The sequence below is a fragment of the Schistocerca nitens genome, chromosome 8, assembly GCF_023898315.1.
Source record: "Schistocerca nitens isolate TAMUIC-IGC-003100 chromosome 8, iqSchNite1.1, whole genome shotgun sequence".
Taxonomy (NCBI): Eukaryota; Metazoa; Arthropoda; class Insecta; order Orthoptera; family Acrididae; genus Schistocerca; species Schistocerca nitens.
Window position 1 is genome coordinate 383,021,953 of NC_064621.1, and position 15,954 is coordinate 383,037,906.

Below are 15,954 nucleotides of genomic sequence, written 5' to 3' on the forward strand. Positions count from 1 at the left end.
AACCTTGTACAGTACTCCGGCCCTCCTCAGAGCTGCACTACGAGCGTGCAAACCCAGTCAAGCGCAAAATACGCTGACGCGCCACGATCATTTCTAGTGGTGTCTGTTGTCCTGGCTCACGGTGGGTGCTGCCGTGGCGCTTGTGGCCCAACAACAGCACCAACGAGTGCGGGCCACGTACGCTCTCCGGAGTAGTGTCGGCTAAGAACCTCCGCGTTTACTGGTTGTCCCCATACAGTGCACTTGGGAGCGTTAGCCGATGCTGGATGTGCCGATGCCGAGCAGTGGCCCGGTCACCTCACGGGGGTAGACCGGATGGCGGCCGAAGACGTCTAGGTGGCTAGGAGGCCGTGCGGGCGCGCGCTTCCTCCACCCGGATCGTAGACAGCTTGCAGTTCATAAGCAGAAGTCGCTCAGAGGGCGGACGCTGGTTTTACCCCAACTCCCCGCATTGGTGAAACTTCCCAAAAGTCCCACAGCAGCCACACAACAGGTATGGCGTGCCGGAACTCGATGAGTTAATCACCAGTAGGTTATCAACAGATTTCATCACAAAGGGCAGGTTATGGCTTTTCTGAAAACCAAAAGCCCGTCATTCTCTCCGATTCAGCATACAGACAGAATGGCAGCACGGCTGTATGCCTTGGACCCCTAAGCTCCATTATGTATACCCTCACAGCTACTCTTCTGTCGTCGTCCTACCAGAGGGGAACTAGTAAGTTTGCTTCGTCGCACGTGTCCTTTCAGCTCTTCCTAGCTCGCTCTGCCCCAAGCACAGGGAGCTAGGCCAACTTAAATTTGCAACATGTGAGTTTCTCGGTAGCATGCAAGTGCCCCAGTTATAGAATATTACTTCACTCTCGGTCATACCGCGTTAGCTGTTCCATGCACTCGACTTTGACAGGCGTCACAAACTCCCGTCTGCCCGAAGTGTTTTGTCGTAATGTTAAAATACTGTCCAGAGGCTTACTCGATTAACACATGGGTTGGGCTGGTCTCTACTGCCTGGCCGCGCATAGGAATTAAACTTTTAAAAAAATCATTTTTTGGGGCACAGCACGCCTCCCTTCTTTCCAAAGATTCGTACCGAATCTTGGAAGATGCGTATTTAATTAAAATTGCTCTTTACTAAAAAATTCCGTGATTGCAATACCCAGCTCCAACTCAGCTGTCCGACATTGGTTCCTCCCTTATCAACCACTAACATGAGCTCACTCTCAAAATGCGTCTCCAGGGCCTTATTACCAAACAGCCCTTAATCTACTGCTTATACTACTTCATACAGACGTTCTACTTCAATGAACTGTTCCTACGGCCTATGCTGACTAACCACTCGACTGGCAGTTGATACATCGGTTGATCTGTTGACTGTGTCTATATGTGATTATTATAGAAATAAAATTGCAAATACCAAGTAGAAACACGCCGCAACTGGTAGCTGAAATACTTATCGATATAATCTTATGCTGACGATTTTCTTGTAAACTTTGGACATGTTGTAACACCTGCTCCACTGAAATTTACCTCTGCTGTGATTCAATAAATTTTTCTACTGTATGCATAAGTTCAGGGTTGAGGGTAGCATTAAGGTAAGTTAAATTTGGGTCGGTAATACCCTTAGTGAACCTTCCGGCCAATAGAACGTATTCCGTGTCAGTTTCATGACAATCCAATCAATGAGAACCGCCAGAATACAGAAATTCTTCCCGACAACCTCACAAGCCATTTCGTTTACGATAATACCGCTTCCTTGCAACTCTTCAACCTGTTTACCTTCTCCATAGCAAATTGCCAATACAGTTTCTGGCGAGAAGAGAGCGTACAGTCAGTGGCTCCCTTCCTTCTGGAACTAATACCGTGTGGACAAGATGTCCTTTTCGCAATTCGTTTTCCCTAAAATCATACTCGCCTCACATGTCCTCATATCCGCCTGTATCGGTCTTTCTGAACAATACTCGCTTGTGCACACTTCTCTAAATTCGCAAACCACATACCCACATGAGGTTCTCTGTTATCCGAAGTCAACAGTGCCTCGTGCGCCCTTATTATCACCCATTTCTCTATTACACACAAAGTCGCCACCTCAGAAAAGAAATTGCCCATCATTCCCTCCCTCCTTCCAAAACGACTAACCAATAGCAAAGAAACCTAACAATAATCCTACAATGATAAAAAAACGCGTGCTAACGACACAGAAACACTATATCCAACGGAACGGAACACGATGTAAAACACACTCATAACATAAATGTCAAGAATAAATCCAACACGACCATAAATTGCCAGGAATCTGACAAAATAACTGATTACGTGGTTTCAAAGCATAAGGCATGCCTTGTACCTTGCGCTGTCTAACTGCTAGAGGTTCTTTCTTCCTGCCTAATGCACCTCTGCATGCCAGGTTGGTAGCAGTTAATTGTGGTACCGCATCCACCAAACTCGTAAAAGGTTTTGCCCGACTGATGTGAACAATAGACGTTTCAGCAGGAAACTGTACTTTTACAATAACTGGTCAGGTCATCTCCACGACCCGATATAGTCCATGATATTTGCTCAATAGCTTCTTTGTCTTTGCCTTCCGTTTATAGGGACCTGTGACCAACACACACTAACCTATGCGATACTGCGGTAGTTTGCCCATGCACTTATTCGGCAGTTCCTGGCATTCCAGAGACTTCGTGTTCGTCTTTTGTAAGTTTCTCCATACCTCTCGTGTTCTTCTCGCAATCTACTTCACTGATTCGCAAATCGGTCCTAATTTAGGCGGGCGCCATCTTTGTCCCGTACACTACCTCAGGTGGTAACAAGCCTGTTCCCGTACGGAACCTTCGAGTGGTACGCAGAAACCACACATAGAAGACAGGTATCCCAGTTGTCGAGTCTAGAATTTACGAAAAAACTTAACATTTTGGAAATGGTCTTACGGACACATTCCACCCTACCAGTAGTTTGAAGGTGGACCGGGTTCGTTCGTAATTTCCAGATTTGTACCAGCATAGGTGTTTCATAAATTCTGAAACAAGGTTCATAGCCTGATCCATGACTAAGATATCAGGCACTCCAAACTTCATTATGCAACCGTCAACTAATGGCTGTGCAACAGTTCTGACATGTTGGTCTGGAATTGCTACCATTACTAGAAATAATGAGAAATGATCGATGATCGTAAGCGCATACCTATTCCCTGTAGGTGTCAAATTTGAAATGGCTTCGACACCTCTGGTAACCTCTGTAAACGGATTTTATGCTTCGAAATACCTTCTCTCTGTACGCATGGTGCACAGTCTCTGACATACTGCTCCAGGTTGTACTTTTTAAGCCTCCACCAAACGCGATCCGCAGCACGCCTATCTGTTGCTCGTGGGCCACCTTGACCTTACAACATAAGGCAATGAGGCCGTTGTAGCACTTCCTTTTGAAAAACGTGGTCTGCATTTCGTGACTCCGCTCAACAGATTCTCATGTATGATAAAGTTCGGCTGTGACTCAAAGGACTGGCGATCTTTATCTTCTGCTTGTGCCTGCTACCAATCCAACACATTCTTGCCAATGTACCCAGTATGGCTATGCGAATAATATGTCAGAATTTGCATGTTTTCTAGCAGGTTCTAGACAGCCTCGCAATCAAACTCACTAAGCTTGACAGCCCAACGCGTTAGACGGCTAGAAGGGTCTTTTAGTCCAAGCAACCATTTCAATGAGTACATGACCACTAACGCTTCGTTTTCAGTTGTTGTTACGTTCCGCCTTATTCAGTTGTCTCGAAGAAAACGCTGCTGGATGCTGCTGTACATCTGCCCCAAAAGACAGCTGACTGCTTCGTTACAGAATGAACTCTTTTTCAAAATCTGAAAAAAAGATACAGTATTGGATCCGCTAGCAAAGCCTCCCTCAACATGTCGAATTATAGTTGACACTCCTGTGTCCACTGAAACTTCACCTCCATTTTGCGTAATATGTTCAGTCACAACGACTGTTTTTGTGAAGTCATTTACGAATTTACGGTAATAGCTGCACAACTGACGAACGACTGTACTCATGTCTGCATGATCGTTTGCAGTACAGGAAAATTCTGAATTGCTTATTTAAGATGAGGGTCTGTCTGCACACAGCACTCACTAATTACGTGTCTCAGACAGTTATCTCGAGAGTGAGGAAAATGGCACTCCATGCTCAGGGTGAACTGTGCTGACCATAACTTACTAAAGACGTCTGGAATCGTCTCACATGTTTTGGAATATCATCTGAATAGGCTAATTAATGTTTTCGGGAGGACGACAGTTCCAATCTCTGTCCGGCCACCCAGATTTACGTTAACCCTGATTTCCCATAAATTGTTACAGACGAACGCCAGGATGGTTCCTTTTGAAAAAGGCATGACCGAATTTCTTCCCCATCCTTTCGTAATCCGAGCTTGTGTTCCATCTCTAATGACCGTGCTATCTAATGGACGTTATACACTAATCTTCCTTCGTTCATGTACACTGCTAAAATTCAAACTGAGTATTGACAAAAACTATGTAGTTTGTTCCTTCATTGCAAATCAAAACATTCTTTATTTATTCCAGTTTTTTCATCACCATCATTATCATCATCATACTGACATGTGTAAATCCAAGGAGGATTGTTAGAGAGTACAGAAAATAACTTAGCCCACGTCTAAGCAGATAGCATGGTAATGAAATGGACAGTAGCAGTGGTGGGGGTTCCTATTAACGTGACTACAGTGGAGTAGCGATTGTTGTTTGTTGTTGTATGATGGGATAAAAGAAATTATTCAGGTAGTGAAGAGAGACGAAAATTTAATAGTCATGAGTGACTGGAATTCGAGAGTAGGAAAAGGGAGAGAAGGCGACATAGTAGGTGAATATGGATTGGGGGTAAGAAATGAAAGAGGAAGCCATCTGGTAGAATTTTGCACAGAGCATAACTTAATCATAGCTAACACTTGGTTCAAGAATCATAAAAGAAGGTTGTATACATGGAATAATCCTGGAGATACTAGAAGGTATCAGATAGATTATATAATGGTAAGACAGAGATTTAGGAACCAGGTTTTAAATTGTAAGACATTTCCAGGGGCAGATGTGGACTCTGACCACAATCTATTGGTTATGAACTGTAGATTATAACTGAAGAAACTGCAAAAAGGTGGGAATTTAAGGAGATGGAACCTGGATAAACTGACTAAACCAGAGGTTGTACAGAGTTTCAGGGAGAGCATAAGGGAACAATTGACAGGAATGGGGGAAACAAATACAGTAGAAGAAGAATGGGTGGTTCTGAGGGATGAAGTAGTGAAGGCAGCAGAGGATCAAGTAGGTAACAAGACGAGGGCTAGTAGAGATCCTTAGGTAACAGAAGAAATATTGAATTTAACTGATGAAAGGAGAAAATATAAAAATGCAGTAAATGAAGCAGGCAAAAAGGATTACAGATGTCTCAAAAATGAGATCGACAGGAAGTGCAAAATGGCTGAGTAGGGATGGCTAGAGGACAAATGTAAGGATGTAGAGGCTTATCTCACTAGGGGTAAGACAGATACTGCCTACAGGAAAATTAAAGAGACCTTTGGAAAGAAGAGAACCACCTGTATGAATATCAAGAGCTGAGGTGGAAACCCAGTTCTAAGCAAAGAAGGAAAAGCAGAAAGGTGGATGGAGTATGTAGAGGGTCTATACAAGGGCTATGTACTTGAGGACAATATTATGGAAATGGAAGAGCATGTAGATGAAGATGAAATGGGAGATATGATACTGCGTGAAGAGTTTGACAGATCACTGAAAGACCTGAGTCGAAACAAGGCCCCGGGAGTAGACAACATTCAATTAAAACTACTGACGGCCTTAGGAGAGCCAGTCCTGACAAAATTCTGGTGTGCAAGATGTATGAGACAGGCGAAATACCCTCAGACTTCAAGAAGACTATAATAATTCCAATCCCAAAGAAAGCAGATGTTAACAGATGTGAAAATTACCGAACTATCAGTTTAATAAGTCACAGCTGCAAAATACTAACACGAATTCTTTACAGACGAATGAAAAAATTGGTAGAAACCGATCTCGGGGAAGATCAGTTTGGATTCCGTAGAAATATTGGAACACGTGAGGCAATACTGACCTTACGACTTATCTTAGAAGAAAGATTAAAGAAAGGCAAACCTACGTTTCGAGCATTTGTAGATTTAGAGAAAGCTTTTGACAGTGTTGATTGGAATACTCTCTTTCAAATTATAAAGGTGGCAGGGTTAAAATACAGGGAGCGAAAGGCTATTTACAATTTGTACAGAAACCAGACGGCAGTTATAAGAATCGAGGGGCACGAAAGGGAAGCAGTGGTTGGGAAGGGAGTGAGACAGGGCTGTAGCCTCTCCCCGATGTTATTCCACCTGTATATTGAGCAAGCAGTAAAGGAAACAAAAGAAAAATTCGGAGTAGGTATTAAAATCCTTGGAGAAGAAACAAAAACTTTGAGGTTTGCCGATGAGATTGTAATTCTGTCAGAGACGGCAAAAGAATTGGAAGAGCAGTTGAACGGAATGGACAGTGTCTTGAAAGGAGGATATAAGATGAACATCAACAAAAGCAAAACGAGGATAATGGAATGTAGTCGAATTAAGTCGGGTGATGCTGAGGGAATTAGATTAGGAAATGGGACACTTAAAGTAGTAAAAGAGTTTTGCTATTTGGGGAGCAAAATAACGGATGATGGTCGAAGTAGAGAAGATATAAAATGTAGATTGGCAATGGCAAGGAAAGCGTTTCTGAAGAAGAGAAATTTGTTAACATCGAGTATAGATTTAAGTGTCAGGAAGTCGTTTCTGAAAGTATTTTTATGGACTGTAGCCATGTATGGAAGTGAAACATGGACGATAAATAGTTTGGACAAGAAGAGAATAGAGGCTTTCGAAATGTGGTGCTACAGAAGAATGCTGAAGATTAGATGGGTAGATCACATAACTAATGAGGAGGTATTGAATAGAATTGGGGAGAAGAGGAGTTTGTGGAACAACTTGACAAGAAGAATGGGCCGCTTGGTAGGACATGTTCTGAGGCATCAAGGGATAACAAATTCAGCATTGGAGGGCAGCGTGGAGGGTAAACATCGTAGAGGGAGACCAAGAGATGAATACACTAAGAAGATTCAGAAGGATGTAGGTTGCAGTAGGTACTGGGAGATGAAGAAGTGTGCACAGGATAGGGTAGCATGGAGAGCTGCATCAAACCAGTCTCAGGACTGAAGACCACAACAACAACACAGTGCAGTAGCGATAGGGGCAATTAAACAGCTAATGCCTTCTCACAAGCAGTATTTCTAAGCTACAGTGAAAGAGTCTGCAAACGATCGTATTAACAGGTTATGCCAGTAGGACCAATAACTCGAGAAATTACTAGTGTCTCACTACAGTACAGAATAAGAAAAGCAGCGCATAAACAACTGAGATTACCGCTTCTAAGACAGGAAGCGCAAAGCTCAGCAGACCACAGCAAACAATGGCGGACATACCTTCGGAACAAAGTAGTGCTCTCGCTCAAGGCTGAGAAAGAGAATGCATATCTACGAACATGCCATCTTATTTTTACCGAGCTCTACAGCCTGTGATTAAACTTTTCCTTAGCAGTCTTGAATGACGTCTCAGATTTGCTCTGCTGATGGACCTGTGGTTATGGTTTCTTTTGGGGTTCTTGTGTTAGGAATCCGTTTTTTCCTCATATTTAAAAAAATGGTTCAAATGGCTCTGAGCACTATGGGACTCAACTGCTGTGGTCATCAGTCCCCTAGAACTTAGAACTATCTAAACCTAACTAACCTAAGGACATCACACACATCCATGCCCGAGGCAGGATTCGAACCTGCGACCGTAGCAGTCGCACGGTTCCGGACTGCGCGCCTAGAACCGCGAGACCACCGCGGCCGGCTCCTCATATTTATGTATGTAGTCCAATCTCGATTGCAGTCCAAGTTATATAGCACCTTTTCATTTCTTTTTCTGACCCATTTTTATGTAGCTTGCTGTCGGTGCGTATCATTAGCAGTTGTTCTGCTCTCATTCCTTCTATGTAGTCTCTGATTCTCTGGTAGGTGATGCAAGACAGAAATTGTCCCCTCTCTTGATGGGATAACTGCAGATCAATATAAAAACAGTATCACACCTCGACAGTCGTTTGCGAAAAGTAAAGCCAAAATACAAGCAAATTCTGCAGCGTTCATAAAACCAAAAAACAGATACTTGCAAATCAGCTACACGATACAGATACCCCAATTGCTGCTTCACATCACGTAATGGCAAACCCTTTCAACTAGAACCTTGGCAAGAGGAGAACGTCGTGTGGCCAACACTACCAGTGCGATTCGTAATGGCTACAACGACTGCATCACATCTACCAATCTACCACCACCAGCTACAGTCTGACCAAACGTGATTGCCCTCTGCGTAATTCCAGTTTATGGATGGAGTGTTTCTCAAAAAGAGGAATGATCTAGAAGCTCCCGATCTCTGTTACTCTCCAAGATAGCAGCATGTGCCTAATTAAAGTAATATAACAAATTTAAACCCCCCCCCCCCCCCCATGGACCTTGCGCTGGTGGGGAGGCTTGCGTACTTCAGATAGCCGTACCGTATGTGCAACCACAACGGAGGCCAGACAAACGTGTGGTTCCTGAAGAAGGGCAGCAGCCTTTTCAGTAGTTGCAGGGGCAACAGTCAGGATGATTGTCTGATTTTGCCTTGTAACACTAACCAGCTGCGCTGGTACTGCGAACGACTGAAAGCAAGGGGAAACTACAGCCGTAATTTTTCCCGAGGGCATGCAGCTTTAAAAAAGAAGCAGAACAAGAATAATGGAATGTAGTCGAATTAAATCGGGTGAGGCTGCGGGAATTAGATTAGGAAATGAGACGCTTAAAGTAGTAAATGAGTATTGCTATTTGGGGAGCAAAATAACTGATCATGGTCGAAGTAGAGAGGATATTAAATGTAGACTGGCAATGGCAAGGAAAGCATTTCTGAAGGAGAGAAATTTGTTAACATCAATTATAGATTTAAGTGTCAGGAAGTCATTTCTGAAAGTATTTGTATGGAGTGTAGCCATGTATGGAAGTGAAACATGGAAGATAAATAGTTTAGACAAGAAGAGAATAGAATGTGGTGCTACAGAAGAATGCTAAAGATTAGTTGGGTAGATCACATAACTAATGAGGAGGTATTGAATAGAATTGGAGAGAAGAGAAATTTGTGGCACAGCTTGACTAGAAGGGTTCGGTTGGTAAGGCATAGTCTGAGGCATCAAGGGATCACCAATTTAGTATTGGAGGGCAGCGTGGAGGGTAAAATGGTTCAAATGGCTCTGAGCACTATGGGACTTAACATCTATGGTCATCAGTCCCCTAGAACTTAGAACTACTTAAACCTAACTAACCTAAGGACAGCACACAACACCCAGCCATCACGAGGCAGAGAAAATCCCTGACCCCGCCGGGAATCGAACCCGGGAACCCGGGCGTGGGAAGCGAGAACGCTACCGCACGACCACGAGATGCGGGCAGCGTGGAGGGTAAAAATCGCAGAGGGAGACCAAGAGATGAATACACTAAACAGATTGAGAAGGATGTAGGTTGCAGTAGGTACTGGGAGATGAAGAACCTTGCACAGGATAGAGCAGCATGGAGAGCTGCATCAAACCAGTCTCTGGACTGAAGACCACAACAGCAACAACAAATTTATAGGATTTGTGCTTCCCAGACAATGACTGTCACAAATCGCTATGTGACATTGTTTTATTTTCTGCCACTATTTTGCGGTTATTTTATTGATAGTACTGGGCATTACAATTTCTTAGACTTTCCCTGCGATTCGTTGTCATCTTGTAGAATCGGGTGTGCTGCCGGCAGGCCGCATCTTTCCAACACTATATTTCGATGTCGTAACTCGGCATCTTCATCAGGTGTTTCAACATCGAATTTGGAAGGCGCGGACCACCAGCAGTACTGTACTGGGCATGTTTGCTTGGGAGTCAAGTTTTGCGTCTTTTTCTCTGGGAAGGTGTGCTGCCATTCTGGTCTCAAGTTCCTATATGACACCAGAAGTCGGCCAGTGAGTCTCAGTAGTAGGAGCGGGCGTCGCCAGGGAGTTGAGCAGTTTTGCAGAAGTTGGGCTGCGGCCCATTCTGTTCTTCTGCTGGCGAGCGCCGGCACCTACACTCGCTGGGGGTAGGGGGGGGGGGGGGGGGGGAACGCCGAGCCACCACACTCCTGTCCCCAGAGAGTAATTAAGCACGATGTTTTGCCTCTTCTGTACGGACATAAAGCCGGCCGAAGTGGCCGTGCGGTTAAAGGCGCTGCAGTCTGGAACCGCAAGACCGCTACGGTCGCAGGTTCGAATCCTGCCTCGGGCATGGATGTTTGTGATGTCCTTAGGTTAGTTAGGTTTAACTAGTTCTAAGTTCTAGGGGACTAATGACCTCAGCAGTTGAGTCCCATAGTGCTCAGAGCCATTTGAACCATTTTGAACAGACATAAAATGATAGGCCGCCATCCGACCAGCCTCACAAAATCTGTTACTTTCCTCCGAAATGTGGTGTATTCAATTGACTAGGTCACTCCTGCCACCACGCGTGGCGCAAAGAGGCTGTCCAATTAATGGTACTTTGTTTCGTGCGTTTTGCAAGCACAAAGTGAGAAGTATCTGCTGCATTCCCCAGTTTTTGCGTGAAATGAGCGATATTCTCATTTGTCATATTGACGACCCTCCATGTGGAGTTTCATGAGAGCTAGGCAGTTGAGGGCTGTGAACTACGATTTCGTGCAGCCTCCTGGTGCTGAGTGGCGCACGCTAGCTGATTTTGGAGAAATATAAAATGTCGCAATTGCGGTAGCCTGATTCATATTTTGAGCATCCGACAACTTAGTTGTTCCGCAAACAGCTTATGTTGCCTAATTGATTGCAATTTTTTTGGTCTTTTTGTCTCGTTATCCATGAATTTGCGAGCTGCCCCAGATGAAGAAATCTTGCAGCCTTCCATACAATTTGGTACCCCACACAATGTTAGCGTCACTTTCTGCAAGTTTAGAGAACTTCGCTCTCTGCCAATTTTTAGGTGTTCTGACTCTTCGGCGGAGCTAAGAAAAAATTTGTTATACTCAATATTGACTTAGATTTCGAATCTCTTGGCTCCCGTGGTTAACACAACAAATACAACCTTGTGTGTACCTAAGTTGTTGTCCTCATTGTGATTGTGTATCCACTGTATACAGTGGCCAAACCAAACATAAACATCAATTGTTTAGTGTTCAGACAAGGTAACGAGCATTGCACTCGATTGTCTGATATGGCAATAATTTGTTTTATTAAACTGTGAGAGATATTATTATCTCCCCAAGGCATGAATCTTTTTTTTCTTGTGTTTGTTTCTCATGGAAATTTTGGTTAACAACCTTGCACTGTTCAGGTATAGCAGACAACAACATTTTATAGCAAGGTTTTATCATAACTCAGGTCAAGGATATACTGCTTGCCTATGATTAATAACCACAGTGGCAAGAAAAACGTTTCAAATGTAGTACTCCTTTTACAAAGACAGTCTGTGAAGTATAATGTAACTTACAGACTCATGCATTTGTGGCTCCGCATATGCATATTTCACGATGAAACGAGAATGGTTGGCTATCTTATAGTGAAAGCTCGTAAATATTCTGATATAAACTGTATAGAGTCTGTGAAGTTAATGGTAAAGGGAATTCCCCATTGTATAATGCCTTACGGTTTTCTTTCTATTTCATTGAGTCTGTAGCTAGAGATGCGTGAGAACTTACATGTGTCTGTGCGCACAGTAACTAGTCAGAGGGTTGGCCTCTCTAAAGCCTGTGCGATTTCAGGTTCTACAGAATTTCCCTGGTGCTCTTTCGTTATTAAAACAGACTTTTGTGCATTTTTGCTGCCCTTCTTTGCGTACTTTCAGTATTTCCAGTTAGTTCTATCTGGTATGAGTCCCATAGACCTGGGCAACATTCTAGTGTGAGTGGCACAAGGATCTTGTTAGCAGTCTCTTTTATGGACTAACTACATTTTCCCAGCATCCTACCAATGAAACTTAGTCAGACAACTGCTATATTTACGGCGGAGCTTACACGATTATTCCTGTTCATATCCCTGCAAAGTGTTGCACTCTGGTGATTGTGTAGGTGACTGATTCCATTGTAATTCAGGGACATTATAGTCACAGAATAATACATTTTGGCTTTTTGTGAAGTGCATAGCTCCACTCTGAAGATTTGAAGTAAGATGCGAGTCTTTGCACCGTTTTGCAATTCCATTAAGGTTCATTTAAATAACTGCTCGCTTCATTAATTTTCATATTATTTCAAAATTAGACGTTCGTCCAACAATTTGTAAGTTTTAAAACCAAACCTTGCAAAAAAAAATTGGTTTAAATACACTTACTGCCGTAGCCCTTAGACGGGGGAAGAGTTTCGTCCCATGGAAAAACAGCCTCTGGTCGACCAGCGCCCTCTGCTTCACATCCTTCGGATAGAGGGAGTCATCCTTGCCGTACCGCGATACGAGGTAAGTTGCGATTGTGTGGCTACCACAAGTGGAACATCACTGTTACAGCGTTACAGTGGTTGTGAGAATGAAATGTATGAGATGGCACAGAAATTCGTCGCTGAACGTACCTGTCGTGAAGAATAAAACCATTGTCGTCCAAGGATGGTACTGTGTGTTCGGGATTTATCTGAAACAAAAGAAGCTTGTTTTCAGTACGTCATAGCTTTAGACACTAACGGAGTCAAGTGAAGACCAAAGTGCCCCAATTTTTCACTAACTAATAACCGAAAAATCATACAACACACCAGAAGAGTGCGTAAATTTCGTTTGTTGTAATACTTGCAGGCAGTGACTGCCATGGTTTCCTAAATAGCAATAACATTTTTTTAATGTAAGGTGCTGATTACACGGGAACTGGTCGAAGTCCTCTTCTTATCAGTATACAATCCTTCACCAGTAGTCATCTGCACAGATGATTACCTCGTTATTTTCGTTGGGACATAAATAATTAAGCACCAGGGCAAGTTCCTCTCAGATGTACTTTCAGAATGTTTTTGGGCGTTTTGCGAAGTGACCACAACAAAACACTGCAAGTGACAAGTAGTAGACTACAAGTGTGCCTAATTTTATTCTTTACTTTAAGATTGTGGAGTTTAAAACCTCCCACAACTTTTCAATTGAACGTAGCTAAAAAATAGGTGCATTTACTTCAATTCCATTACGACTGAGGTTATATATGTGATCAAGGCAGCGTCATATTCAAAAGTAGAGAAGAAAGGCTTTGGAGATATGTTTCCGAATGGAATGCAGACGTTTAAAGCAAGTCTTGAAGGGGAAACTTGGCAAGAAGTCTACAACAGACAACTTGCAGACTAATGTACGTTTGGCAACGACTTTGTTTCGATTTTTGTACCAAAATGAAATAGAATTTTAAAGAGACCAAAAATTGTCTGTGTTATTCAACAAAATACGTACTGATCCCTGCTTAACAGTACAAAACAAATATGCCTCACAGATTGCAACTACTGATCTAAGTTACTGGTTAATTTACACTTGATCCCTAAGCCCGACTACGGTCGCAGGTTCGAATCCTGCCTCGGGCATGGATGTGTGTGATGTCCTTCGGTTAGTTAGGTTTAACTAGTTCTAAGTTCTAGGGGACTAATGACCTCAGCAGTTGAGTCCCATAGTGCTCAGAGCCATTTGAGCCTAAGCCCGACTGTGGTTCCATCTTCGTATCCCAAATAAGCCAGTCAGATAGCTTCTGGGTAAGCACACAGATATTTAGATCTCCCAGTCACAACCTATTGTTTTACTGGCCATTAAGAAAAAACAGCCAGTCAGTATGTACCCCAAAGTTGAACATCTTGTTCTTTGTACCTCACTTGGCGAATAAACATGACTGTTCTTCTGTCTCTGTACCCACTTGTTGCAAGGCACAATGAACCCTCAAATTAACTGTCACAATGTTACTCTCACACCAGAATTGTCTTTATCCGTGTTCTACAATAGTAAAAAACACTTATGGCTCACCTAATGGCACTACTGGTCTAACTCACAGATTTAATATACACTTGACGACGACCGTGGTTCGCTCTTTGTACAAAAGTAAAGCAGCAAATTAAAGAAACCAAACGTAAATATGTATTCTGTAGCCTTACAAAACACACATGGCTCAGTTATTGGCACTAGCGATCTAACTTACGGTTTAAGGTGCGCTTGACAATGGCTGTGGTTCGATTTTTGTAACAAAGTAAAATAGCATTCAAAAGAAAGCAAGAGATGACTATATTATTAATCAAAATATACAAACATTTCTTCTGTTGCAGTACAAAACACACGTGACTCACATACTGACACTGCTGATCTAAGTTACAGATTAAGGTACACTTTGCAATGAGGGTTCGATCTTTGTACCAAACAAAAGCAGCACTCTACAGAAACGATAATTGTCTGTACTATTAATCAAAACACGTAAAGAATTGTTTTATAACAGTACAAAGCACAGGTTGTTCACTTCTTGACACTACTGATGTGAGGCGTCATTTGCTTCACTATGTTGAGAAATACATCTGTCCTTTTTGATGATCAATTGTTCCTTAATTAACGTCATTGGACAAAGTCCAGAATGCAAAGCAGACTAAGATGCTACCATTCACTTATTATTTCCTTTGTCAATAGTAGTTATTGCATCAGAATAATGAAATCTTGCCACGAGATTCTAATAACACGTTCATAAATGACTCAGTCCTGGACGACATTCCTTGAACTTCAATGTTAAATAGTCTCCATATACCACAACGAACACACATTGTGGCAAAACCTTTACGTCGGCTCTTAACGACTTCCTGTTCATCTTTCTGCCGAAAACGGCTCCAACCGACCCTGAACGACAATTCGTACCGCCTTGCTGCGAACCCATAAACGATCAGTATAATATCTGATTGTTGTTCCGACAGACGTTTAGCCAAGCATTGTCGCAGCACATCGAGGTTATATTTATTCTGCTAACGATCAAAGTGCAACAACTGTAACCTCATGTGATGTAACTTAAAAGACTAGCGACGTCTATGGTCCGATCTTTTTATCCTAGGCCAACTGACCCTCAAATTAAGAGCCACTATGTTATTTCCACGTCTAAATAATCTGCATCATTTTTTAAAAAGTCGTCATAGTTTAGCTAAAACTGATACACAATCTGGCAGAACCCAATGACCAGGACGCAGGTTATGCAGCGATCAGAGGCTGCCTCCGTGGCACTGGAAACTGTAGAACATCAGACACTGCACTTTCGTACACACAGTGCAACACTTCTTCTAGCTGAGAAAATGTTAATATTGCCTGTTATTTCTTGCACAGTTATGTTGTTAAGACATTCCACATCGTCTTCAGTGGAAGAAGACAACTATTTTACATATTCTAGCGAATCTGCGTAAAAGTGTACCACTTTGGCAAACTTATGGTCGTTAAATGTAGTTATTCTATCAGTTTTAAACTCCACAAATGGCTGCGTCCAATCTCTCCCCCACTCTCATTGCCACATGCGTGTGACATCAGGTGCATTATGCTAAAATATGTGCATACGCTTAGTCATAAAGATCTCAAACATATTGAGACGGCCGGCCGGAGTGGCCGAGCGGTTCTAGGCGCTACAGTCTGGAACCGCACGACCGCTACGGTCGCAGGTTCGAATCCTGCCTCGGGCATGGATGTGTGTGATGTCATTAGGTTAGTTAGGTTTAAGTAGTTCTAACAAGGGAACCTCCCCGTCGCACACCCCTCAGATTTAGTTATAAGTTGGCACAGTGGATAGGCCTTGAAAAACTGAACACTGATCAATCGAGAAAACAGGAAGAAGTTGTGTGGAACTACGAAAAAATAAGCAAAATATACAAACTGAGTAGTCCATG

The 15,954-nt window shown here is 42.9% G+C and overlaps 1 protein-coding gene across 1 annotated transcript in view; it reads right to left on the minus strand.

Moving 5' to 3' along the window:
• Positions 1-15,954, minus strand: part of LOC126198878 (glutathione S-transferase 1-like) — an 89,510-nt gene that overhangs the window by 38,208 nt on the left and 35,348 nt on the right. The window contains exons 3-4 of the mRNA XM_049935482.1: positions 12,673-12,731; positions 12,440-12,581 (exon numbers count right to left, since the gene is read on the minus strand). Coding sequence (XP_049791439.1) covers positions 12,440-12,581; positions 12,673-12,731 — 201 coding nt within the window. The remainder of the gene's footprint in view (positions 1-12,439; positions 12,582-12,672; positions 12,732-15,954) is intronic.